This window comes from Paramormyrops kingsleyae, chromosome 1 (assembly GCF_048594095.1).
Source record: "Paramormyrops kingsleyae isolate MSU_618 chromosome 1, PKINGS_0.4, whole genome shotgun sequence".
In the NCBI taxonomy this organism is placed as follows: domain Eukaryota; kingdom Metazoa; phylum Chordata; class Actinopteri; order Osteoglossiformes; family Mormyridae; genus Paramormyrops; species Paramormyrops kingsleyae.
In genome coordinates, this window is record NC_132797.1 from 76,987,939 (window position 1) to 77,014,889 (window position 26,951).

The window sequence follows — 26,951 nt, forward strand, 5'->3', positions numbered from 1 at the left end:
TCACCTTCCTTCTGTCGTCATACATAGTGTCTATGCCTAGGACCTTGGCTGCACTAGCTTTGGGGAACTTCTTCTTCAGGTAGGAGGCCACATCAGCAGCGGACAGAGCTTCACCCTCGGCCACTTTCTTATACATCTGTCATTGCAAGAACAGGTCAGTGGGGAGAGCCTGTGCTTCTCCTATCCTCCAAGGGACCGCCCTAGAGCCCACAGTGCCCAAATCAGACATCCCAGGAGAACTACGAGCAATGGGGAAGGGGTCATTCACCTTGGGCTGAATTATACACCAACAAGGATAAATAATTTGATAAGTACAGAGCACATGCAAGCTAAAAAGAAAGGTCACTCACAGACACCATGACAGAGAAGGCCTGGGCGTGATCATACTCCCCCGCCACATAGTTCAGCAGTCTGACGAAGCCCACGCCTGCATCGGAGAGGCCGTCCACCCGGTCGTCAGAGTTGACCACGAACACAAACCCTATCCTTGGAGGGAGCAGGAGAGAGCTACACATTAGAAAACTGGGGTGGGCCTGAAGAGTTTGTTGCTGTGTCCAACCAGCCAACTACTACCAACCACCAGCAATAACATCATGAGAACCAGGGGCACAGATGCCACAGAGCACCTACCTGAGAGGGATCTTATGTGTGTAGAACAGCTGGGCCAGCTTTACCAGCTCTGCACTGCCCTCCTGAGATGGGTCCAGAAATAGCACCTGAGTGGGGAGTAGAGAGGGAAAGAGTAATCCACAACAACGGCTGGGGCCAACAGCTGAAGAGTTATCTACATTCATCCCACTATTTCAACCGTCCATGCCAGGCTAAGATGCACTCATGTTTTCTCTTGGCATATTCCACTACTTCGGTCACTCTGCCAGGGCTCACCAGGTTGAAGAAGTTGCGTCGTATCTGCCTGATGACTCCAGGGAAGGTGGTCCGGAGCAGCTCCTGGCAGCTGGAGGGCCAGCTGTGATACATGAGGTCCATCTCGATGTCATTGACCCACTGGACATGAGGAAACAAGGTGGCACCAAATGATCACACATCTCTGACTTATGCAGCACTGGATAAAGCAGAGTTTGAGGCATTAGTGGTCTCTAAATCTCTCATCAGTCATTACAGTACTGAACACAAAATACGTAATTAACACAATGGTGCAACTTGAAGTTTCCGACAATGCCCTTCAACTGTAAGAAGCAGCCTAGTTATCCAGCTTAACTGTTCCAATGACAAATGCAAAACCATGATAATCAAAATCATCATCAGTACCCCAACGACCGCAATCTCCATTGACAATACACACATCAATTCACCGCCTTTAGTGGGATTATCGGGATACAAGATTTAAAACATGAATTAATGGTTGTGCCTTGGTGTAGAGTGGGAGAAGGGTAACTCAGAAATCCAAAAACTGATTCAACCTCTTAGGCCAGTGCCACTGTTCTGCAAAAGGGGAGGAGCCACAGGTTCCACATCAGAGAAAGACTGGGGCTTCCTGGAGGAGGACCTGGCCGCAGAGCCTTTAGTAAGGAATGCAGCTTCACTGAAACATCTCTTTGGGAAAAGTTTCTAATAGCAAAGTTACAAGGCCATGATATTAGTAGGACACGTGGAGTATCAGCCACACGTGACGTATGAGTCACATGCGGCGTACGAGCCACATTTTTCTGTAGTGACCTGCAGTAGGACAGCCTTCGCTGAGAAGGCAGGACCTGCTATAGCCTCGCCAACAGCAAGAATGACAATTAAGGGGTTAATTTTTTTTGTGACCTTGAGCAAGTATCGTTCCTTCCAAGCTCCCCACTCTTGAGGAAAACATCAAAGTTTTCCACACTGAAGAAGTGGGTTACTGGCTAATCAAATGTTAACTACAACCCAAAAGATACCAACCATTATGGCGGAATGACGAATGTCAATAGCGTAGCTGTCATCCAGGGGGTGCACGGGCAAGCGAAGAAACTTGACCTGTTCTCCCTGTTCAATTCCCAGGTTGTGGAGCCCCTCCAGGACTTTGCCTTCTGCCCAGATGGTGTCCAGGATGCTGCGAAAGACAGACTATGGCTGAGCCCATGACAGACAGAAGATCAGTCAACAGGGCCTCAAAAAGTGGTTCTGAGGGGCACAGCACATCGCTTTTCGGGGTTCTACCTGAAGGGGTTGTGGACATCCAGATCGATGTGAAGGCCATTGATGAACAGGGCAGCCTCTCCTGGGCTGACGGCCAATGTTTCACTGAGAACCTGGAAAAGACCTCGTGTGTTACAGTCTGAGTGACCTCACTCGGAAATGGAATGTTCCCAACAAGCATGGCTACTAGGAATAGGTTTGTAACTAACAGAATATTCATTGGACCAAAATATTATCATCACTATAATGGAGAATCAGAAAAATCCAGAACAACACCATCACCAAAATGCAATATTCATCAATGTCAAATGCAAATCAAAGAGGTTTAAGGCATTATGGAGTAGAATATGACGACGACCCTGAATAGTATGATTGCCAGGCTAATGATCCAAAGTCCACCCGAGGTTTCAGATGAAAGCAGCCTTAAATTCTCCTTATGGTTTCTTAACCCCCTGTGCATTTCACACCCCCATCTCAGTACATCAATCATGAATGACAGCAAAAAACAAATTCCAGTTTAACCGTAATAAAATTCTACTGACCCAAATCCTTATTTATTTACCAGAAGGATCAGTCCCTAACAACACTAAGCTCCTACCAATCAGAAATAAACCCACAAGACTGGTCACCACTGTCATAATCCTGCCTGCCACTGTCTGATTTGGAAGTGAATGTCGCCATAAACTGGATTTATGCTCTGCATTAGGGCCATCACCAGCTGGACTGCAAGTCTGACCCCGTCTGTGGATTCCAGCAAAAGGCTGGTGTTGACAACTCAGAAATGAATTGTCAGTTATAGAGATAGAGAGAGAGGGAGACAAGGAGAGAGAGAGAGAGAGAGAGAGAGAGAGACTTTGCACCAGCCTTTATTTAGTCAGTCAACAACAGAAAAAAAACCTTACTGCGACTTCAAATCACAAAATGGGTCGTTATTACAAACTCAATCAAACCGAAAACAAAATTAAACAATCAACCAAAAGAAAAAAAACAAAAGAAATTAGCCAGGGCAACCAACATAGAAACACAAACAATACAATGGGCCCCAAAAAAAACATATGGCGGGTCAAACAATCGACACCATCAACAATACTAAAACTTCAAGAGTAAGTCCCCATCATGGGTCAAGTCACACAGAACCCCACCATAACCCCACACCTCCGAAAAAGTCACAAGGTTGTGAGTCAATCCGAAAAAAGCATGTTCAATTTTTATGCGTGCTGCCACCAAGCCCTTCATCATGAGGCCAGGATTCGTCGATCCTGCCCCCTTCATCCTATTCCTCCGGGACAGCCAGATACTCATCTTAGCCTGGCCCAGCACGAAGTTCAGCAGACACACCTTAGCCTTCTGGGAACTACAGTATTTCGGTCCATAAAAGAAAAGCTGAACAGAAAAAACCTCCCCAAAACCGACACACCACTCCTCCAGAACCTCAAACAACTCATAAAGCCGATTACACCTCAAAAACAGATGCTCCATCGTTTCCTCCGCAGAGCAAAAAGGGCAGAGAGAAAGAGAGAGAGAAAACAGCGAGTGCAAGATACTAATGCATTGCTCGTTGGTGCATTGCTGCTATTGCCTCAAAACAGCTAAGGAAGCAGGACACCTATCTATGTGCACTTAATAAAAACTTGACTGACCTACATTGTGGTGACATAGACTCCATCTCAGGAAGCAAAGTGCACGAGGTTAAGTCCTGTAAGGGGCGCCGATCAGGGCACACACATAAACACAGTCACCAATCGCGTTACAGCTCCAGATGAAAACCGGGCCAGTCTGAGGAAACCCACACTAACATAGAACGTGACATCTGAGACTCTCCAAGCATCCGTGGGGCCCACGGATAAAAGCTACCAAAAGGGGCCAATCATGCACCTTTGGAATCCCTTAATACACCAAGCTTGCCATCCTAAGTTACCCTGGTAAGAGGCAGTGGGGCCCAGGACACCGGAAAAGCTCTCCTCAGACCCCATTAAGCAGCTCCATGGCTGACACAACATTTCAAATAAATAAATGCATGCAGTGGTGATGGACAAAACAATGCTTCATGAACCATTTGCTGTATTTTTTGACACCACTAGATGGTGTTCTCTCTTGAAGAAAGGGGACAAAGCCTGCTCCAAGCAAACTGAGAGAACCATCTAATGGGGTGAAAAAATACAGCAAATGGTTCATGAAGTGTCACTTTGTCCATCACCAGCATACAGAGATAAATGAACAGATGGATTCTCACCTTCTGATTGTCCTCAATCTCCCGCCTCATTTCCAGGTTTACCGGCACCCGCGTCAGCGACCTGCAATGAGAGCACAGCACTGCCATCAGCTTATTCAGCAGCCTGGACCAGGGCACTGAGACCTGGCATTCATTTCCCCAAACTTCCACTGGGTCATACATTTGAGGATGACAGTAGGCAGTTCTGGGGGAGGCATTTCTCATTTTGGCCATAAAGATAAATAAACAATATGAAAGTCACTGAAAAGCACACATCAGGGGGGTGGGTGGCTAGAAACTGGTGACCAGGGCATCGTTTTAGGAACCTGGGACCCTGAACCTCACCTGGCTTTGGTGGGGAAGTTCTGGCTGAGGTCTTTCATTAGCTTCAGGGAGTCAAACTTTGGGACTGACATGATCCGTGATGCAGCCTGGAAACTCAGGTCTGGAGGGGAGGGAGTTAGAAATAAAACTGTGTGACAGTCTAAGACCCTAACACTGCTACTGGCCCTCCATAATGGGAAACCATATATTCTGTGATATGTTATTGTATGTACTAATTAATGGGCCAGCATGCCGACACCATAAAGCAGGGTCCCCCAATTCTGGTCCTGGAGGGATAGTCTGGAACACAGATTGCAGGTTTCCCTGCCCAAACATGCCTTAATCAGATCGCCAGCAAATTAACAGGTTTAGTAGGTGTGTTTCAGCAGGGAAATCTACAAACTGTGACACAGACTGGCCCTCCAGGAATGGAATTGGGGAACCCTGCAATAAAGAATACAAGGTCCCCAAAATGGTGGTAGAGGACAGGGGTGACATTACCCTGCAGCTCCCACACTTTCAGTGGTGCCATGTCATTGGAGCTCTCCAGCAGGTGCTTCTGAAGGTCCTCCAACCGGCTGCGCAGCTCAGGATGGGACTTCCTACAAAAAAAGGGGGGGGGCAAAACAAAGGAGAAAAACAGACATAAAGGTCTGGAAAAAAAGATGACAAATGAAGAGATAAACCACCAGTTTGAGAAGCACCATTTGTACCAGATGGGCGTTTTCTGGGTGAATGCTGATGTCGTCTTACTGCATTGGTTCTACACACAGGCATCTCAGAACTACATTGGGATGCAAGATTCACAAGTGTCTTGGTGCCCACACTTGGAATGCCTCACGGTGCTGCTGTCTTACCGCAGAGACCCTGAATCATGTTTAAAGACACATCCTTTGAAGAAATATATATTTTAAAAAAGCCTCAATCCAACAAACTCCTCATAAGCATCGCCCTTAAAGCAAGCCTCCCAAAACCTCAGTAAGCGCTGGAGTCACGTTCTTTATGTGTTACTCTCTGATAGGGTTTGAGTTGTACTTGTACTACCTGTAAAGCATGAGCCTGATTGGATGGATGATTACAACCCACCACATCTTCCATAACTGCTTATCGAATCCAGGGTTGCTATCAGCCTGGAGATTATCCCAGGAAACAGTGCACAAGGCTGGGGAAGCCAGTCTGTTGCAGGGCGCACACACACACACACACACACACACACACACACACACACACACACACACACACACACACACACACACACACACACACACACACACACACACACACACACACACACACACACACACACACACTGTGGGCGATTTACTAATTTGGCTAAACACATGTCTTTTGGACTGTAGGATGGAGTTCCTCAACAAAAGTCACATGACACAGGGGCCATCAAAGGGGGAATTCACAGCACAGAGCCCAGGGGTCTGAGGTCATAGCACCACTATGGGGCTATGACCTCAGACTTGTTTATTTACTGCTCCATGTTGGAGGAAGCTGCATGACCTCAGGCTGCAGATCTTATTGGCTAGCAGCCTAGAATACATATTGTCAGCTATTTTTTTATTAGTTTGATCTTGGCACAGGGAGACTTACTTCAGTGTTCCAAAGAGGAAGCCCTGAACTTCATCGTCGCCATCATCCTCGCTGCTCACGGTCCCCTTCACATCTGTAGTCCATCACATGTAAGAAACACACATGAGTCGCAGCTTGGGAATTCAAGAAAGAAGGGAAGGGAGGAAAAGGAGAGAGAGAGAGAGACCTTTCACCAGTGAGTCGTCCACCGCCTTGTACTCCGTGCTTTTAATGGCCAGCTCCACGCCATAGCCAGACAGACGGGGTTTCTGAAGCTTAGTGTCCTGAGAAAACATATACAGACAGAGAGACAGACACACATGGAGAGACAGACACACACACGGAGAGACAGACACGAATTCAAGGAAAAGTACAAGCAGATGTCCAGAGCATTAAAAAAAAAAATGACAGTGACCTTGCGCCTCCAGTGTTCAAGAGCAGAGTCTGTCACCTTGGCTGCCCCCTACATGCGAGGATGACAGAACACTAATACGTACCAGCCACCTAACAAGCTGTGCAGCCATTAGGCAAGTGGACAGCTGGTAAGAGTGAAAGAGTGAATAATTGAACAAGTAACATCTCTAAACCCTGATGTGGAACCTGCAGGGACATATTTAACTACAGTGGATCAAAAAATAAATACACCCCCTTTAACAATTTCCATGTTATTAACTTAAAGGCTAGAATTAAAATACAACAAATACATTTTCCTACAAATCTACAAATACTCTATCCCATTCAACCATTTTCTATAACCACTTGTCCTATTCAGGGTGACAGGGAAGCTACAGGTGCAAGGCAGGGAACAACCCAGGATGGGGCGCCAACCCATCACAGGGCACACTCACACACCATGTACTCACACATGCAAAGCAGGGAACAGCACAGTATGGGGCGCCAACCCATCACAGGGCACACTCACACACCATGTACTCACACATGCAAGGCAGGGAACAGCACAGTATGGGGTACCAACCCATCACAGGGCACACTCACACACCATGTACTCACACATGCAAGGCAGGGAACAACCAAGGATGGGGTACCAACTCATCACAGGGCACACTCACACACCGTGAACAATGAATCTTCCACACGCACTAAAGCCAAATATGTTGTCCCACAGGGATAAGTGCTGGGCCTGCTACTTTTCACTTTATTTATGCTATCACTTAGTAGCATCATTACAAATCATGGTGTTGGATTTCATTGTTATGCTGATGATGCACAGATAAATACAGTGGTACCTCACTTCTCAAACTCATTAGAACTCAAATTTCTTAAAAGTCTTACCAACCAGTTCGAAAAAAGAAGACCTAGAACTAGATCTGAATCTCAGAAGTCAAACCGTGAACGCCGACCTTAGATAACTTGTACACGCGGGGAAATGAGTCACGCAGCATGCCTCTCAGCAGAAACAAAGGGTAACGCTTCAGTCTCAGCCTCGCATTAGCTGTGATAGCACCGTGCATGTTTACACTAGCTGAATACATATATTTAGACAGTAAAAATACATTTAGACAATGATAGACAGTAACAGTAATTATTATTATATAATAAAATACATTTAAAAATAAAGATTTCTTATTATTTTAATATTTTAATATTAATAATAAACCATGAATACATTTAATTATAATAAGATCATAATAATAACATCGTGCGGAGCGGGGACGGAACGGAGTCAAAGGCGCAGACATCAGGGTATCGGGAAATACGGGGTTTACAGGTAAGGCAGACAAAACGCAGAGGGACTGGGGAAACAAACTGAAACGCGGACTAAATACAGAGGACTAATGACAACAACCAGAAACAGCTGATCACACAGGGATTCCACACGGGGCTAACAAGGGGGCGTGGCAAACAGAAGGAGCGGACGATCGGGGCAGGACACATTGTTTTTTTTAACTTTACACATTGTTTGGATACATTTATTTTCTTACTTTACAAATTACTGTTTTGATAGATGTGTTTAGTACAGTATATGCTCTTCTTGTTTTATCCGGTTCATTTTGTGTTTAAATGCTAAAAAAACATATTTAGGTGTAATGTTTTGGGGCCGGGAACCAATTAATTGGTTTTCCATTATTTCTTACGGGGAAAATTCAATCAGAACTCGAACTTTTTAGGATTCAAACCCGAGTTCTGAACGGATTAAGTTTGAGTTCTGAGGTACCACTGTATATCTGTTAAACAAGATGACGCATGACAGTTCTCTGGGTGCTGGATGGCAAAAAAATTCTTTATGTTAAACACAGAAAAAAAACAGAAGTACTACTGGTTGGACCTTAGGTTTCTCAAAATATGGTTGACAACCTCAACCTTGGTGGTTTTTCTACTCAGCTTAACTTAGCGGTCAGAGATCTTGGTGTTCTGGTTGATTCATATTACGTTTCAATGCACACACGTCATTACCGTTACACCGTGTTTATCACGACACCGAAGAGGCAAGGGCTGGGAGGGGCAGTCTACCCACCTACCACCTAAACTTTACTACCCTTTTTAAAAAGTGTGGATAAACAAAAACAGTTAAAGCAACTAACAGAAAACTGCTCTCCTTCAGGCTCTGATGAAAACTGCAGTACTATAAAATTAAGCAGTTTCATTAGCCCTGGGGTTCCTGTGAGACTCACCGCCATTAATTTAACATTATTTCATTTCTGGGAGGTCACACGTAGCCAGGAGAAAAACACAGATGCAGAAACAAGATCCTTCATGTTTTATTTGCACATGTAGGGTTACAGGTAAACAGATATGTCATCTTGCTCTATATTTGAGACGCACACTCACACGCATGCATGCACATACACAGCCAAGGGCAAGATTTGGCATCAGAGTGCAGGGTCAGCCGTCATCTGGCAACACTGGAAGCACTGATGTTAAGAGCCTTGCTCGAAGGCCCAAGGGTGATGTGATTACTTTGCCAATTAACTTGCAGAAAAAAGCATAGGTTCGTAAACCACTGGCCTACACACTCCCCCATTTGGTTATATAATTAGGGCAGGAGACAGAACTGCCCACCAAATAATGCGGAACAGTGGACAAACTCACCAGAAGGAAATGCCGCAGGACGTAGGTGACTTTGCCCTCATCCGCCTTTTCTGACAGCAGCTTGTGGAGAGTATTAAACTTCTTGGTGCCAATTTCAGCATAAAGGATGGCGATGGGGACATCGGTGGTGTTAACACCAGGGTATCTGTGATCATTCCTGTACAGGTAAGGTCTAGGTCTGCAGACAAAGGATCACTTAATCAGACTGAGAAACACAGCAGAGAGGACAATGACCCATTAAAAAGTACAAAAACAGCCTGGAAAATTTTTTACATACATCTAATATGAGGCCTAACCCTAACCCCAAATCAAGCCCAAACTTGAATACCAACTCTGCCCCTAACCCTAAATTTAACCCTGACTCCACTCATAACCCTAACCCTAACCCTAACCCTATCACTCCTGACAGCCCAACACCAAACCCTACCTTTAACCATCACCTCGGCCTAATGCTAATTCAAACTGTTTTAAAAGTAGAGCTTGTGTTTTTCTTGAAATCCTCAGCCACAGCATTTACAAAGGGTGGCCATATCTCACACCTGGGAAGCAAGACACGAGCAGAGTGGGTTACCTGCCTGCTGCTGTCTTCAGGAGCTTCTTCACCTCCTTACTGCTGCAGGCAACATTGCCGTGGATGGAGACAAAAGCTGAGCATCCTTCTGGTGGTGGCTCGTTACTGGCAATCTGTGAGGGGTGGAGGCCAGACCAAGTGGGTTGCCAGACTCCTCACCTCAGAAGCCCATAAGCTTCAAAAATATAACTCAGAAAACCAATGGCGATAATCTCAGGTTGACTATAGGCTGAATGATACTACATCCTACATAATGACAGAGCACAGGCAAAATTATTTCTTGGGGCAAAAAAACACAGCAGCAGAGGTACAGGCAGTCCTACCTGCTGAAAGGCATGGACGGCAGGTGAAAAGGCTCTCAGAGACAGGGCAAACTTTAGAAAGCTGACCTGAAGGTCTGTCAAAAACTGACCAGCTTTCTTGATGATTAGATTGTAGTAAGAGCGAACGGACTCTAAAAAAACAGAAAGAAGTGCATGTGGATTACCAAATTCACCTGCAACGATGTATAACAAACTGCCTGACTCTTTCAAAGTCTCATTTAAAATTATTCATCTTATTATTTTCATTTCTAAAATTCTCAGTTCAGCAGCTGGTTTTAACTCATACTAACATTTGTTATTACAGATGTTTCAAATAAAATCTTCCCTTAGAATCAGAGCATCTGAAACTGAAACAGAGGCAACTGAAAGGAAACAGCCTGAAGGCTTTTCTAACCAAGATCACTAGCGATGTGCTATACTGTAGCAGTGCATTACAGCATACAGTAACATTATCACTAGCGATGTGCTATACTGCAGCAGTGCATTACAACACACAGTAACATTATCACTAGCGATGTGCTATACTGCAGCAGTGCATTACAGCATACAGAAACATTATCACTAGCGATGTGCTATACTACAGCACTGCATTACAGCACACAGTAACATTATCGCTAGCGATGTGCTATACTGTAGCAGTGCATTACAGCACACAGCAACATTATCGCTAGCGATGTGCTATACTGCAGCAGTGCATTACAGCACACAGTAACATTATCGCTAGCGATGTGCTATACTGCAGCAGTGCATTACAGCATACAGTAACATTATCGCTAGCGATGTGCTATACTGCAGCAGTACATTACAGCATACAGTAACATTATCGCTAGCGATGTGCTATACTGCAGCAGTGCATTACAGCATACAGTAACATTATCGCTAGCGATGTGCTATACTGCAGCAGTACATTACAGCATACAGTAACATTATCGCTAGCGATGTGCTATACTGCAGCAGTGCATTACAGCACACAGTAACATTATCACCAGCGATGTGCTATACTGTAGCAGTGCATTACAGCACACAGTAACATTATCACCAGCGATGTGCTATACTGCAGCAGTGCATTACAGCACACAGCAACATTATCGCTAGCGATGTGCTATACTGCAGCAGTACATTACAGCACACAGTAACATTATCACTAGCGATGTGCTATACTGCAGCAGTGCATTACAGCACACAGAAACATTATCACCAGTGATGTGCTATACTGCAGCAGTGCATTACAGCACACAGTAACATTATCACCAGCGATGTGCTATACTGCAGCAGTACATTACAGCATACAGTAACATTATCACTAGCGATGTGCTATACTGCAGCAGTGCATTACAGCATACAGTAACATTATCACTAGCGATGTGCTATACTGTAGCAGTGCATTACAGCACACAGTAACATTATCACCAGCGATGTGCTATACTGCAGCAGTACATTACAGCATACAGTAACATTATCACTAGCGATGTGCTATACTGCAGCAGTGCATTACAGCATACAGTAACATTATCACTAGCGATGTGCTATACTGTAGCAGTGCATTACAGCACACAGTAACATTATCACCAGCGATGTGCTATACTGCAGCAGTACATTACAGCATACAGTAACATTATCACTAGCGATGTGCTATACTGCAGCAGTGCATTACAGCATAGAGTAACATTATGAAGGAACAAACTGCCTGAAAAAACCTCAAAACTGAATGAAACTTACCACCGTTCTTGTACACGGTCAGTTCCTTCACGGTATCAACAAACTGCCAGAATTTCTCATCACTCTCCACAGAAATAAATTCACTATGCAAGACGAAAACCAAACTTTAACAAATGCAGACAATATGGACATATTATTGTAAAAAAAACATAGTGGTATAATAAAAGTATACACCAATAAAGAGTAGCAATACTCTTAGCAAGTCAATAGTATACAGTTTTCCACCTCATCAATGATTGCAGGGTTTCATTTTTTAAGGTGACAAATATACCAATACAGTTCAAAGATGCACCATGCCTGGTCTCAAGCAGAAAGGGCGTCATTGGCCACTTGGCATTGAGGCTGGCGGTCACTCCTTTGGCAGCGGCGTGGGCATGATAAAACGTCAGTTGGAGCAGCAGCAGGAGTACCGTGCAGCTTCTCCTCTTATACAGCTGGACATAATAATAATGACGACGACAATAACAACAACAATTACACACAGGGATTACCTTGCAAGGCAGCCGGAAAACTATTGACACAAGGAAATGGACGCTACTGACAGCACCGCGACCGCAATTATGTAGTCATCATTTTTTGGGGACATAGAAACACATTTCTTTAAAATGCCACCGGAAAGGCAATGGAAAAATGTAAAAAAAAAATAATTATAAGTGACATCACTGTAACCGACACTACAAAGGTACAAATAAACATGGCAATAAGTGGATACTGTCGATGCCACGTAGCAATCCATGGACAGGAGGCGTCTGATATAAATCATCCAAGCTTTGACGACTTGTATTTTTCATTCATGTCAAGCAAATTCAGAAAGTGATTTATGATGTACTGCATATAAATTAGCAAATTAAACATTTCCAATACTTTAAAATGCTTTAGTTAATCAGCTACTCTGTTATGTTCGTTCGACTGGGTTAGTTTCTCGTCAGGTTTAGTTATGCGACAAAGAAAATGTGACGAGATTTAGTACAAAACAGGATGTAATACCAGAAGAACAAACCTTTAATCTTAATAAATACCCGTTACCTCAATACTACCCTTACAGATTTGATAAATTACAGAAAAAAAAAATCACTCACTTCAGTCACACTGGCCGCTGCCATTTTAGGGTCCTTGTGCTTTTTTCTGCCTACCTTCTCATTTTTTAAATTACAAGCACGTAAACGTTTTTGTTGTGAATGCGTATACTGCACATTTTGCATAACTAGGAAGATAAAAAATAGTTAATATGTTACTGGGAGCCATATAATTTTAGCCGTTTGTAGTTAATTACAGTTACTGTGTTTTTCAGGCATTTATACGGGCAGCTAACGGATCGGCTCCGGCTCACCTCCTCTGCGCAGAACCGCTTTTCGGGAAAAGGCACTTCGTATTTCTTTCGTTCCTAGACCACGTACATATTTTCTGTCACTGTGTCCAGTTATGACGGAAAGGAAAGTTGACTGACAGAATCCAATAGCAGAAACATAATTTTATATTGAAAAATATAAAAAAACGATACATTACAATGTGTTTTAAGGATCTTTATAAGTGCTTGTTTTGACTAAAACATTTTTCATTTTGAAATCCATATTGCGTATTGAAAAACAACGTACACCGATTCCCATTTGTAAGCTGCATCTATATCTGCATGGGAGCGGTGTACTGCAAAAAAACAAACTTTTGAAATAAAGGTATAGACTGCAAACCTACTTATAAAAGTACTACTACGTACGGAATATACGGAAAATAACTGAAGATTTTCACCAACCCCGAGGGGTTCCAGAAATATCCCCGTACACCCCCTACTACACTGAGAACAGACTCAAAGAGCGGTCTGAACACCAATTACAGAAATCAGTGTTTTCTTTTCAGTGTCACGGATGTAATGCTTGACAGGTGGGAATGTCTCACAGCCATCTGTCCAGTCTAACCTTGTTAACGGGTGTTTATGTTTTGTGCATCCAAAGAACAGCATTCATTGTTTTCATTCTGTCGTCTATGATCTGTCCATGGTGCTGATACTATCGATTGTTAATGTAAATTATATTAATTATTAGATTAAATTAATAATCTTGATGTTATACCTATTTTTCTATCATATATTGGTCACATACTTAAAAGCAATCCAGATAAATCACTCAGCAAACTTGTGACCAGCGTATCCTGTCGTTGGTAACACTCACTGGGCGCTGTCTTCTTTTATTCTATCGATCGAGCGGTCTTACGGTACCTCGCTGTTATTTCCATCACGATTCTTGTGAGCAATGTCAGTGCAGCTCGAATGCTTCTTCAATTGCATGCGCTTCGAGCTGCATCAGCTGCGCTGCGATTCACTTTAGATTAAACACGCTATATGAGTGCGACAGTCCGCAGGTTTGTGCTGATTATTGGGCAGGCGGAACCGGGTGAGCACGTCGTGAAACGGCTTTTCACGCTTCTCGAAGCACTGCAGGTACTCATCAGGAGGATGTACGGGTTGTACATGTCACATATAATTTCATTCGCTTCTCGTTTTTCCGGATCAGTCATTTGTAATTAAAGAATTAAAGAATATAAGAAGTGATTAAAGAATATTCTCAAACTCTGCAGACTTGAGAGGCTACGTGGCCACGAAATAGGAATACGGATTTGGGAAGACACCGCAGTTTCTCGGATGTCAGAAGTTTGTCATTTAATATATAAATAAGCGTAACACGGTGGATGTGAAATAGTTTTTTTAAAATAGTGCTTTTTTCCCGCAGCATCGAGCTATTATTATATTGAATGCTTTCCTCAGGTGTAAACTCATATCTGTCAAGTTAGCCAAACAGTGAAGGAAGTAGCCTAACGCAGTCATGTAGTTTGGCTTAGATTTGCCTTTTGATTCTTTGTCGTCGCAAACACATCAGACTGCTGACCAAACAGCATCTGAAAAGGACTTCAGCTTGTGTGGAATACCCGGTGATTTCGATTCAGTGTCACAAAAATAGTTAAAGGCTATATTTTGCATACAGCTCTGTGCTGATTGTTTAGAGATATCACTTTTTTTCACAAGACAATGGCATTATCTGGTATCATGGATAACAAAATCAATAAAGTGTTCCTGATCCCAATTTTAGCTGTTCTTCTTTTTATGATCGGCTATCAGTATATTTGCCTAGCCGGTAGTAACTTGTGCCAATTCAGGGTTGGGGAAAAATTTGCAAAAAGCCGCCTTAAGTCGACCCAGTATTCGCCGAGTGACGGCTTCTACAGGGACCAGGACCTGGAGGATGAATACCCTCCTAAATTTCTGCCAAAATTTAATTTCTCCGATAGGGACCTTCTGCGGCACGTGGAATTTAACATCAAGGGGGACGACGTGATCGTGTTTTTGCATATTCAAAAGACGGGCGGGACCACATTTGGAAGGCACCTGGTTAGGAATATTCGCCTGGAAAAGCCATGCGATTGCAAGCCTGGGCAGAAGAGGTGTACCTGCCGTCGGCCGGGTAAAAAGGAGTCCTGGCTCTTCTATAGGTTTTCAACCGGCTGGAGCTGCGGGCTGCATGCGGACTGGACCGAGCTAACCAACTGCGTTCCTGCCATTATGGAAAAGAAAGAAGCCCAAAAGAATAGAAGGTAAGTGTGCCATGCCACTTATTATATTCACGCATAAATCGTTTAATTTTATCTTCTTACGGACAGCTGGTATGAATGGCAGGAATGCTTTATTCCTCTTTCGCATTACCGTGTGAAAAGTGATGTTTAGATCTGAAGCAATACTGATTTACAAATGATATTATAGAGTGAACGTTAAAAAGCATTTAGGGAATCGATTACCGCCTTTCCAATCACGTTGTTTTCTGTTTACTAATTGAAATGTCGATCCTACCAGCTACTACGCGTCCTTATATACTGTAAAGCAGGTGTTCCGGGCAATTCGGTTTCCCTATGTTTCCCCTGTCTATCAGGAAATAATGATTCCCCTAATATTAAAGCAAAGAGGTATGTGAAATGTCTGAAAATCACTCAGGTAGGCTACATTATTACATGTGAATACTGTATTGTTATTAGTACCGAGGCCCAGAGTTGCTGTATACCTGTTTTAACAGGGGGGAACCAAATATCCTGGATGTCAGGAAATAGTTTCTCCTAATATTTAGGCAAATATGTATGTGAGATGTCTGAAAATCACTCAGGTACATTATTACATGTGAATACAGTAGATCGTCACGCATATATAATATAGTCTTATAAGCAATATTATACCGTTTTCAACAAGAAATATCTATATCCAGCAAATTAAATACTTTCATTTATTATCTGTAAAAACAAAAAACATCGGCATGTGATGTTTTAAAATATATGACTTAATTGTTTACCTCAAGAGCTTCGTAAAAAGACATGAAAACAACAGCGAAACCGTGTACAAATCAGCGCGCCACAGGGGAAACAGGGAAACCGAATTGCCCGGCCCGAAGTTAGTCGAATGAAAGGAATGTTTCATTGATTTCTACAAAAACAAATGGCGGCTCGTTCAGGAATAGTTGAATATTACTTAAAAGGTTAATTGTCCAGTTTCGATTTATTACTTGAAAGAACATATTATGCTCTGATCAATATATAATATTAACTTATAAATATATAGGCTACAGGTAATTTTTTTAAATGATTTTTTAAATTGTAGGCGAATGGTGGAGCACAAGGCAATTTATTGCTAAAGTTTCACGGTACCGAGTATTTATAATAGCAATTGTTAGTTTCATTAATATCAGTAGGCCTATTTCATTGGTTGTTTTAGAAAGTCACTCTGTACCTGTATGCTATTTGGAAGAGACGACCAGCAGAGCGATTAACTATGATGATTCCTGACATCACGGTTCACAATTTATCACTCTCTGATTTGATGTTAGAATGTCATTACAGAAGATAGAAGATCTCAAATAAACATTATCGATGATAACAAGAAACATTTAACAATTGCCAGTATATAAAATATAGCTATGTAAGATCGTACCATACCCTATAATATTACAAGTATTATTACTATATTAAATAATATTATTATAGTAATATTACTACTTCCAGAGTCAAACAAACCCGATGTGATGCGTAGTTTTCCCTACCAACAAGCGACCATTGACTTAAATGCGACGATCCGACGTTTTGACGAGCAACGATTTGTAACACCGCGACGGTCCGACGTTTTCGCAAATAATGTAATGGAACGCGATCGGATTGCGACCATTCGCCGTTCTATGGGACGTATTGCCTACAATCTGTGCTGACAGGGATATGTTCCGCCACAAACATTCGCCGCATGTTTAAGGGCTATGGTGTCATGCCCTGCTCCGTCCGCTCCCGATGTGTGCCACGCCCCCTCATTATCCACGTGTGCTTCCCCGATCGTGCCCAGCTGTTCCTTGTTATTGTGGCTTGTCTTCTGTATTTAGTCCGCGTCTGAGTACGTTACCCCAGATCCGTCATTAATGTTAGTCGGTGTATTGTCCGTACCTGTCCGTCTGTCGTAGAATAAACCCCATTTACCTGACTTCCTGGCTGCTTTCGCCTGCTTCCCTGCTCGCCTTACGCCCGAACGTGACATATGGAATGGGCAACAGTAAGTGTGCATTTAAGAGAACAGTATTCAGGCAAAAATTATTAATGAAGGGAAAAAAAAACTGCCGGCATTCTTCCAAATGTATTTTCCGAAATTAAAAAATGTGTTCAGTGTGTTATATCATTAGCAAAACGTCAAAAAAAAGTATACTTATATTAATAAAACATGAATTAGGAGTTGTAGAAATACTTCCAAAGGAGTTTAAATGAAATTGATTTATTGTGTCATGGTTCCGGGCGGCTCGGGTGCGAGAACGTGGCATGACATAGGCACAAAATAGGTGGACGACCCACTGGCGGCTCCAAGAAAAACAAACAGGGTTTCTTTTACTGAACTAAAAACACAAGAAAGGACTAACAAAAACAATGGACCACGGGGGGTCAAAAGTAAACAAAGACTACTACAAAAACAGGGCAGGTAACATCTAACACAGGGAATACTATACTCAAGCACAAATAGTCGAACCTTCACAATAAACCTTCTACCATCAACCGACAATGAACCACTGGGAAACTAAACAGAAGCAGGAACTAAAATACTAAAGGGTTAACGAGACTAACACAGGACAAGTGAGGCTAATTAACAAAGACCAGGAACACAGGGAACAGATGAAACTACTAAACTCAAAGGAACTAAAAACATGGAAACTAAGAACTAACCAAGGAAACAGAAACTAACACTGGGGAATTACAGACAGGTAAAGACACAAGCAGTGTGAACAATGACCACAGGCAACCACATGCTCAATGCATTGAGCCATATGGCCAGACAGGCACAGACTTAGCACAAAGGACGGGATGACCAGCAATGCCTGCTGGCCAAACGGGGAAGGGACACAGAGTGAGACAACAGGGGCTGACCCTGACATTATCGTAAAATGCAGTTTATCATTTTTAGCCAAATTGATTTTGGTTTGGAAAGGACTGAAATAATGGCAGCTCTGCAGGAGAAGGTTTCTGGAAATTGGAGATGAAATCTCCATCTACTATTCCCCCCCATCCCTGGCTAAATGTTATGATTGACGACAATAGGCAGCACAGGACCTGCAGAAACAAAGATGATACATTATCTTACTACAATGTAGCCTTCCATGACCACTTCAGTCTTATTATTTCAGTTGAATAGCTGTTGAATCTGAAGTATCTGTCAACATAATAAATAATAGTGGTTTTGCAAGCTTAAGCAGGGTATGGCAATATGAATGAAACCTAGCTGTGCCCATGGTCAAATTCTCTGCCATTCAAGTGAAAAATACAAAACTTATCTTAGTCCTCAGAAGTCTGTCAAGAAACATCAATAATTCATCTACAGACAGGAAATGGTGGACAGAGAAGAAACAGCAGCTGACCTTGAGGAAGATTCAGGTCCATATCTGAACATAGCTATTCAGATATTTCTGCTGTAGTGTGGAATTTAAGTCCAGTGAATGATGCTAAGCCTGTAGAAGTCATTAGTAAGAGGTCACTGAGAGTACTATGTACCTCTACAGAATTCTCAGTGGACGAGGCTCCCTCGAGCTCAGCAAACAGTGACAATGACGTTTGGTATTCTTAAAGGACTGTCGTGCAAAGACACGTTGGTCACACACTTAAGTCCCAGGCAGTGTGTACCTGTCCGGGTGTACAACATATCGAGGTAAACGGACAAGGGCTGTGACTACATTGCTGTTGGCGCTGATTCAGGAACACAAGAGCGCAAATGAAAAACATACTCTAACGCAGACTTAAATACACAGGAATAATGAAAACAACTCAAAACAGCAGATGACACGGGGGTTCAAGTCCAGGTGTTGCTTTTTAATCTTCCTTAGAGAAAGTGAGCAGTCCCTGGCAATAAAATTTACCAACCAATAAAATCATCAATTGATTGCTGAAGATAAAATTTACAGAGCAGAATGTTGACAAGTTAGGGGGGGGGGGGTCACAGAGGCCACAGAGTGGGAGGATTGATCAAATGGTCCATATCAGAGTCCACCATTACCCCTGATATAGTCAGTAGGAGTGAAGTTACACAGAACAGCTTAGGGGGGTGGTGAGGGGGTGCTGTATACTGGAAAGGGGTGGTTTTTTCATTTTTTCCCACATAGGGGTTGACATCCATGTGCGTCACTGGGGTGGAGCATAAAAGAGTTATAGTAGAACATATAGCTTCCAGACAGAATGAATCAGGTTTTCTTAGTGCAGGCAGGCCCAGGCATATTTATGTGTAGGTACAGTATCAGAGCATAGTGTTTTTCTGGGGGAGGATTTCATGACCTTTGGTTTAAGGAGCATTTTAAGGAAGCTAGAGATGTGGACGATGGGCTCGTCTATTCGCTGCTCACTGACAGGGGGCATTTCTGCCGACAGCCCCCGGTGTCAGCAAGCAGTCACACCAACTAGGACAGAGTGGTAATTAGCGGAACTCTTGCGCCAAACTGGGCGCTTTGCACGTTTTTTTCCTCCAAGGTGGCTGGGGCATCTCAGCCAGCAGCTGCATACCTGGTGTCCAGGGATTTAACTCAATCTCCCACCACTGCGCTGAGTGACTCACACTGCAGAAAATAGCTGTCAGCTGATGAGAGCATGAACAGAGAGCGAGGCCTTCTGCATCACTGCTTCCTGTGGAGTGCAAAGTCAGGGGAAACTTTGTAGGTAGATACAGATTCAGCTGGGGGGGGGGGGGGCATTGGGGAGGATGAATAAACAAAATGTGAATTAAAATAAAGATTCCGATATGACGGACACTAGACTTTTCCTACTTCATATTGCTTATGGATTATGCTTGAGTGATTACATGTTTCTAAGTAATCTCTCTAAGTTTCTTTAAGTTCTAAGTTTTTAATCTTCCCATAAGTATTAGTTGATGCTGGAAGTGACTATCAGGAGTGTTTTTGTCTGAGCATTGCAGTGCAGAGAGGAGCATGGGGTGTCAATTTTCAATCCCCTGCGGTCCATCTGGCTCCAGCTCGGCGGTCGCCTCCGGTGCCTCCAGCGGCATCTCGTCAGCCGCCTTCGGTGCTGCCTCCAGCGTTTCAGTAGTCGCCTGCGGTGCCCCCTGCTTCAGCTCAGCAGTCACCTGCGGTGACCCCTGTTCTGACTCGTTGGTCGCCAGTGCCTTCGCCAGCCGTGGCTATGCCTTGCCGTGGCTTTTGATCCCTTCTCGCCTCCTCCGGTGTCCCCTTCTGCTACCTTCTCACCTCTTCCGGTGTCCACTTCACCTCTGTCCTCGTCCCCTCTGTCTGTCCCTCCGTCTTGCTCTGCACCCCCTTCGTCGTCCCCTCTGGCGCCTACCTCGTGGTCGCCTAGGGTCCCTCCTGCTCCGGCTTCATGGTTGCCTGCTGCCCCTACGGCTCCCACCATCTGCTAGCCGGGGTTCCCTCTGGCTCCCTGCTTCCCGCCGCCCTTTGCTTCCCTGTCCCCTGTGTTTGCTCCTCCTGTTGTCCCTCCATTGTTCCCCTCCTTGGGTTCTCTGTTTCCGTTTTTGGTGTCCCTGTGTCTCCCTGTGTTCCCCTTAGTCTCTTGGTCCTAGTTGTTGTCTTGGTCCCTGTTTTGCGTGTCAGTCCTGTTTCCTGTGATCTGTTGATGTTTTTGCTTTTGTTTCCCCAGGTCCTGTCCTGTCCCCAGTACCGTTCCCTCCGGTCCCTTTGGCGTGCACACCGGGCTCTGTCATGACCTGCTCGTCCGACCCTCCTGTGTGCCATGCCCCCTTGTTACCCCGTGTGGAATCCCGGTGTTCTCGGCTGTTTCTAGTTGTTGTTAATTGTTTCTGTGTATTTAGTGCTTCAGTGTCCATCTTACCCCTGTTCTGGTCATTGACATTTTTTTGCGTTTCATCCAGTGTTTGGAAATTTCCCCGAATACACCTACTTTTTTACCCGACTTCATGGCGTTTTGTTCTGCTTCCCTGGACACAGATGATAATATTGCTTTCCCTTTCTTTGTCTTGTTTGCCCTGGTATCTGTTTGTAGATTAAATGTTACTTTTGTTCCATTTGGACTGTAGGACATGGATGCCATTGTTTCTTTGCACTGTTTGTCCTTGTTTTTGGGTTAGTTAGGAAGTTACGTTTAGTGTACTGTTTTGAGTTTCTTTTTATTTTGGCAGAATATAAAGTCTCGTTATTTAGGCAGAGGTGTTTTGTTTATTGTTTTGGCAATATCCACGTCCAAGCTAAGTGTCCGTCACCAGTAACCATACCTGCAACTAAATCATATCACAAGTGCATTGATTGTAACAGGCTTAATCTTTCCCCCATGACAACATATACATCATTTTTCTCTTATGGCCGTACTGTAACAGTGTGTCTCGGGGATGGGGGGCTGGTTGATAGCGTCACATCCCTGTTAGGGCCCCTTCCCAGCAGCCCCTCCTACTCCATCTCATACTCAATCTTCATTTGGACTCAGGAATGGAGCCTGAAATTACAATTTATTTGTTTTCTTTTTTGCTAATAGGTGTCACACCGAGCTGGCGAGGGAAACACGGATCCAGAAGTACGGGGAAAGCCGGTTTTAATAGAGCACAGATCAAACAGTTACAGACCAGAGTTCTCTTAATACAGGCGGAAAGCCGGGCACTCAGGTCCAAACGGGGCGAGCGGTAATCGTGGTCGAGGGACGAGAGCGTGGGTCGAAAGCTGTGGAGTCCGTCCGACGAGTACACACACAATACGGGGTGACAGGAGGGTTGGACGACGATGAAAGCCGGGCTCAGCAGGACTGGAGACTCAAGTACGGGAACGGGACTGAGGAGGCAAGGGATAAGAGGTAAGGGTTTCACAAAAGGTAAACAGGCAAGGAACTTGAGTAAAGGAGAACTGGAGACAGAAGAATGCTCGGTAAGGCTTGTCATAAGCACAATACTTCGCAGTTGGCTTGTGTACTGTTCCTTCCTTAAATAAGGGAGATAATTAGTCCCTAATCCCCGACACCTGGTTGACCCGCCTCCGTGGGCTTGACAATAGGTACAGGAATAATTTAAAATAATCTGTCTATTACAACCATATTATCTGCCCTCCAAGCATTATCTCTGATTTCCTTGGTTCGTGAATTTCCAGGGCAATCAGATTCTCCCTTGAAACTTCCTTATCATTCCCTGCTGATGTCATCTTTCTCTCTCTTCTGCACATGATGCTGGTACATTCACTCATACTCTTGGGAAGCAGAGTGGATCTAGATATTTTAATATGTTTGATGCCCTGCAGTCTGTTGAAATTTCCTGCAGAGAAATGAGAATCAGCTTTGTGCATGCTTGCATGATGCAAGATTTTGCCAGAGAGCAAAGTTTCACTTAAAAAAATCATGTGTGAGTGCAAGTGCATGGAAGTTTTCTCTGAAATGACAATATAACACTGCAGTCCTGGCCTGATGAGACGATTAATTAAATAAGTAAACACAACTGATATAATTGCTATGCAATTGAAATGTAGGCACTCTAGCTATTTGTTCATGCAAAAATGTCTCTGTAAACATTTAATTAAAACATTTGCATTGATTATTGTTAACCTTTCATTATCTTCAATGTATTCTCAGCAAAGGAAAGAAAATGGCTTTTACCACATACACATAATTACAGGAAATTTCAGGAAGTAATCTGCTGCAGTTGTTTAGGTATTTCTGAATAGGTGTTATGTTATTTACTGTAATTCTGTCTTCCACCCCTTACCACCATACACTTCTGATTTGACATTCAGCCATCTGTGGTCAATTGTTATTTAATCCTTTTTCCTTGATATAGGAAGATCAGAGACACAGCCCCTCCCACCTGAACCATTCTATCAGAGGTAACTAGCCTCACCACTCCCACCTGGCACGAAATATTAGGTTTCTATATGACACCATCTTCCCCATTTGTCTGAATGACATTCATAAAAGTTCTTGAGCAGCACTTGAAAGAATCATGATATCGTATATTTGACCATAGAAACAGGCTCTGATCAAAACAGTTTTTGATGGCCTAGCTAATAAAATGATAGAATTCCGCAAAGATTATTTGATGAATTTTTTGTATTCTCATAGCATAATTAGGGCAAAGGCCCAAGTCTTTAGAATCTTGGTGCTTCCTGTCTTGCTGTATGGCTCCAAGACATGGATGCTATCCGGTGACCTAAGATGAAGACTGGACTCCTTTGGTGTTGTATCTATCTGGAGAATCCTTGGGTACCACTGGTTTGACTTTGTGATGAACAAGTGGTTGCTCATGGACCCGAATGGGCACATTACCTGCATTGTCAGGGAGCATCAGTTACGGCACTATGGCCATGTGGTCCTGAGGACCTGAACAGCTGAACCAGGCCAAGGGGATGCCCGCGTAACACCTGGCTGCGACAGATAGATGGGCACTCAAAGGGGATGGAACAGGACTGAGGGTCAGCCCTGGGGAGTCGCCAACCAGTATATGCACCTGCGTGCAAATAGCATCTGACATCTATATACAGATGCTCCTCTACTTATGAACTTTCAGACATACGAACAAAGAGGACTGCAAGTCCAAATTGTGTTCCTTGGCCTCCCGTTTGCAACATCAATTTTTTTTTCTGTGCGCCAATTCCTCCTAGTACGACTTCTGACCGCTACTCCCGCCGCGCAGCAGCATAGCGTGCGTACCCCCAGCATCCTAGTTCTTTGTACTTGCGTATACCTTTAAAATGATGTTGAATAACGACTTACAAACATTTCAAGTTACGAATGGTCATAGCATTTTCCTGTGTATAACTAACATTCACCATCAGCTAGTTAGTATCCCAGTCAGCTAACCATTACATTGTGCCAGTCACATATGCTAGCCTTTCCACTGCTGTGCATTACATGCTGTGCAGCTGACCCATTGTTAAGTCCTGCATAACACACCAGTGTGAGGGCGCTACTGGGTGACTCACTGGGTAAGTCTGTGTAAGAAGGTGTGGTGACGCCAGCTAGACCAGCAGACGGGAGTGAGCAGAAATTCTGTTCAAACTGTGTTCGTGTTCATGAACAGACCTTTGGAACCTGAGTAACTTGGAATGGTTTATGTTTATTTTGTAGTTTTATATTTGATGAAGTCAATTGTGAAGGAACAACAATAGTACAATTTTTATTGCATTTACAGCAAATCAGACAATTGCACCTGACTCCCAGTTAAGTGGATCCAAGTGGGGAAAGTTTAATCGAAGTTTAATCAAATCCTTGGAAGGGCATTTCTACAGTCAATAAAATGCCCAGTATAAGCAGATGACAGACTGGGATATTTACCTACCTATAGGTACCTATTTCTACTGCTAAATATTCTTTTCAGGGACAAGACACTAAGACCTGGGATGGTTTTGCTGTTTGGGTGAGAGAATTTTTGCACACTCTGCATTCTCTTGTGGTTACATCAAGAAATATAGTCCTTTATTTAACTCACACGTTGGGAACAAGTGACAATTTAGTTGTGAGTAGTTGTCATCTGACCAGATAGGGTGATTCTTTAACTGGTCTTTCTTGAGGCATCTTAAGTTCCCGGTGACTTTTCCTCGTTTAATGCTGAATGATGAATCAATGCCCAAAAGCGGTGTTGTGACAGGCCCCACCCACATGTCAATTGTCTTTGTGAGTGGCCTAATTTGTACTTCAGTTGGTTGTGACCTCACCATCTTAAAACTTTCATCTCCAGCTGTGTTTACACGTTTGCTAGTTGCACCCAGGAGAACCTTGCAGTATTTAGCCACATTAGTTGGAATGCAGGTGAGCTCTGCTCCTGTGTCTATTAGGAATTCAACCTCATGCTGTCTTAATTTTATACTGGCATAAAGTCCATCATCTTTTTGCTCCAACAGTGCCAGCATTGGCTGTAAAGCAGTCATGTCTAGTTTTTTGGCTCGATGGCACTCAGGAGCCATGTCTTCTGTTCCATTGTTAGCTGTTGGAACCTTGCATTGACATCTGTCTCATTAGTGCCATGTTCTTTGGTTCCAGAACAGGCATTTCCCTTGTAATGACAGGCTTTTGCCCAATGGCCTGTTCTGTCACATACATTACACTTTCTCTTAGCTCTGTCACTCCCCTTAGTTCTGTCATTCTTATTTTTCTCCGTCCTTTCAAGCTGTCCCATTCTGATCCTAGTTACAATGTCATTTTTAATATTGCCGGCCAAGCGGACCAGTCTGCGCATGTCTGCATCTTCCTTCCAGTCTGGGCGGGACACCTTTAGCATCTTTGCCAATTCAGTTTTCAGTCCATCCACAAATGTGGTCTTGAGTGGACCATAATGAGATGTCTCGTAGTTCTCTTCAGTGACTTCTAGCACCCCAGCGTATTCCAGCCAGACCTGTTTGAAGCGTTCTGCAAACTCGCTCACTTCTTCTGAAGATTTTTGATAGCAGTCAGACACCTTTGCCCAATAAATGTGTGTGGATTTAAACTTCTCGAGCCATCTTCTAATGCAGGCCCATCCATCTGCTAATTCTTGACCTTCATTGCCCAGACTCCTCATGACCTCTTCAGACAACTCGCAAGCTTGGTCAGCTGAAACCATCACTGAAAGGACTTGAACATCATTATTTGGATGTAAGCTGTAGATATTCTTCAGCTGAGATAATTCAGTCCATGTCTTCAGGCCCCCCTTTTTCGGATGTGGGAGCTCCTTGGACCATTTATCTATTTTCTCCAGGTCTGCCACTTCATGAGTGTACACATGTTCCATCCTCTTATTTTCTTGCTTTGAATCTTTTTGTTCTCAGAGGAGCAAGGCCGATGAGTCGGGCTACTTCTTCTGATGTCTCATCACTTGCAGATGTATCAACCATTACTTCAGATGTAGTGCTTGGAGACACCACTGGTGATGCTGCACTGGGATGTGTCACTGATGTAGTACTTAAAGTTACCACTAGGGAGCGCTTCTTTTTTCCATTGTGGCCTTTAATTCTTCGGCCAGTGTGAGACGATGTTCTTTCCGATCCTTTTTCTGACTTTCAGCAGGATGCAGCTGGTCTGCTGGCATGGGCACTTGTGGAGGAGGGGGTGCAGGAGGGACAGGTAGAAGAGCAGTCAAAGGCAGGGCTGGTGTTGGAGGAGGAATAGGTGGAGTTACCCATGTGGTTGCTCCAACCCCCAGGGGTCGCTTAGTGTTTCCTGCATTCAAAGCCATTTGCAGCTGATTTGTTAACAAAGCAATATGATTTTTGCTCATCTCGGCTCTGCAGTTCGCTAACTCCCTCAATAAAGCATCTCTCTCCTCTTCTGCCCTCGCACGTGCAGCATCAGCACGCGCACGCACAGCATCGGCACTCGCACGCGCAGCATCGGCACTCGCACGCGCAGCATCGGCACTCGCACGCGCAGCTTGCTCTTCTACCAGCTCTCTCTCTCTGTCAGACAGCTGTTCATTTCACGGACAACATCAGTTAAAGCAGCAACTTGCTCATGCAAACTTTTCTGTTCTCGGTCAGCGTTAGTTTATGCAATCACATCTTTCCGACGGCGAATCTGACACAGCACAACAAGTGTCCACTGCAACCGTTTTTCTCCCATCTCCGATGCG

The 26,951-nt window shown here is 43.9% G+C and overlaps 2 protein-coding genes across 5 annotated transcripts in view; one reads left to right on the forward strand and one right to left on the reverse strand.

Annotated features, from left to right (window-relative positions):
* Nucleotides 1-13,097, reverse strand: part of uggt2 (UDP-glucose glycoprotein glucosyltransferase 2) — a 31,232-nt gene extending 18,135 nt beyond the window's left edge. For both annotated transcript variants that reach the window (XM_023842611.2, XM_023842610.2), the window contains exons 1-17: nt 12,988-13,097; nt 12,206-12,342; nt 11,909-11,991; nt 10,190-10,320; nt 9,867-9,979; nt 9,296-9,473; nt 6,432-6,528; nt 6,266-6,338; nt 5,165-5,265; nt 4,685-4,784; nt 4,361-4,421; nt 2,149-2,240; nt 1,891-2,041; nt 886-1,005; nt 631-716; nt 351-486; nt 5-136 (exon numbers count right to left, since the gene is read on the reverse strand). In XM_023842611.2, coding sequence (XP_023698379.2) covers nt 5-136; nt 351-486; nt 631-716; nt 886-1,005; nt 1,891-2,041; nt 2,149-2,240; nt 4,361-4,421; nt 4,685-4,784; nt 5,165-5,265; nt 6,266-6,338; nt 6,432-6,528; nt 9,296-9,473; nt 9,867-9,979; nt 10,190-10,320; nt 11,909-11,991; nt 12,206-12,342; nt 12,988-13,011 — 1,815 coding nt within the window. In that variant the 5' untranslated portion in view covers nt 13,012-13,097. The remainder of the gene's footprint in view (nt 1-4; nt 137-350; nt 487-630; nt 717-885; nt 1,006-1,890; nt 2,042-2,148; nt 2,241-4,360; nt 4,422-4,684; nt 4,785-5,164; nt 5,266-6,265; nt 6,339-6,431; nt 6,529-9,295; nt 9,474-9,866; nt 9,980-10,189; nt 10,321-11,908; nt 11,992-12,205; nt 12,343-12,987) is intronic.
* A 1,848-nt stretch (nt 13,098-14,945) lies between these two features.
* Nucleotides 14,946-26,951, forward strand: part of LOC111859661 (heparan-sulfate 6-O-sulfotransferase 3-B-like) — a 28,020-nt gene continuing 16,014 nt past the window's right edge. Inside the window, exons 1-3 of one of the 3 annotated variants that reach the window (XM_023842532.2) lie at nt 15,372-15,490; nt 22,015-22,219; nt 23,190-23,235. In XM_023842532.2, coding sequence (XP_023698300.1) covers nt 22,150-22,219; nt 23,190-23,235 — 116 coding nt within the window. In that variant the 5' untranslated portion in view covers nt 15,372-15,490; nt 22,015-22,149. Of the gene's footprint in view, nt 15,491-21,907; nt 22,220-23,189; nt 23,236-26,951 lie in introns of all 3 variants that reach the window. The other 2 variants (XM_072700049.1, XM_023842531.2) reach the window with 2 other exon arrangements.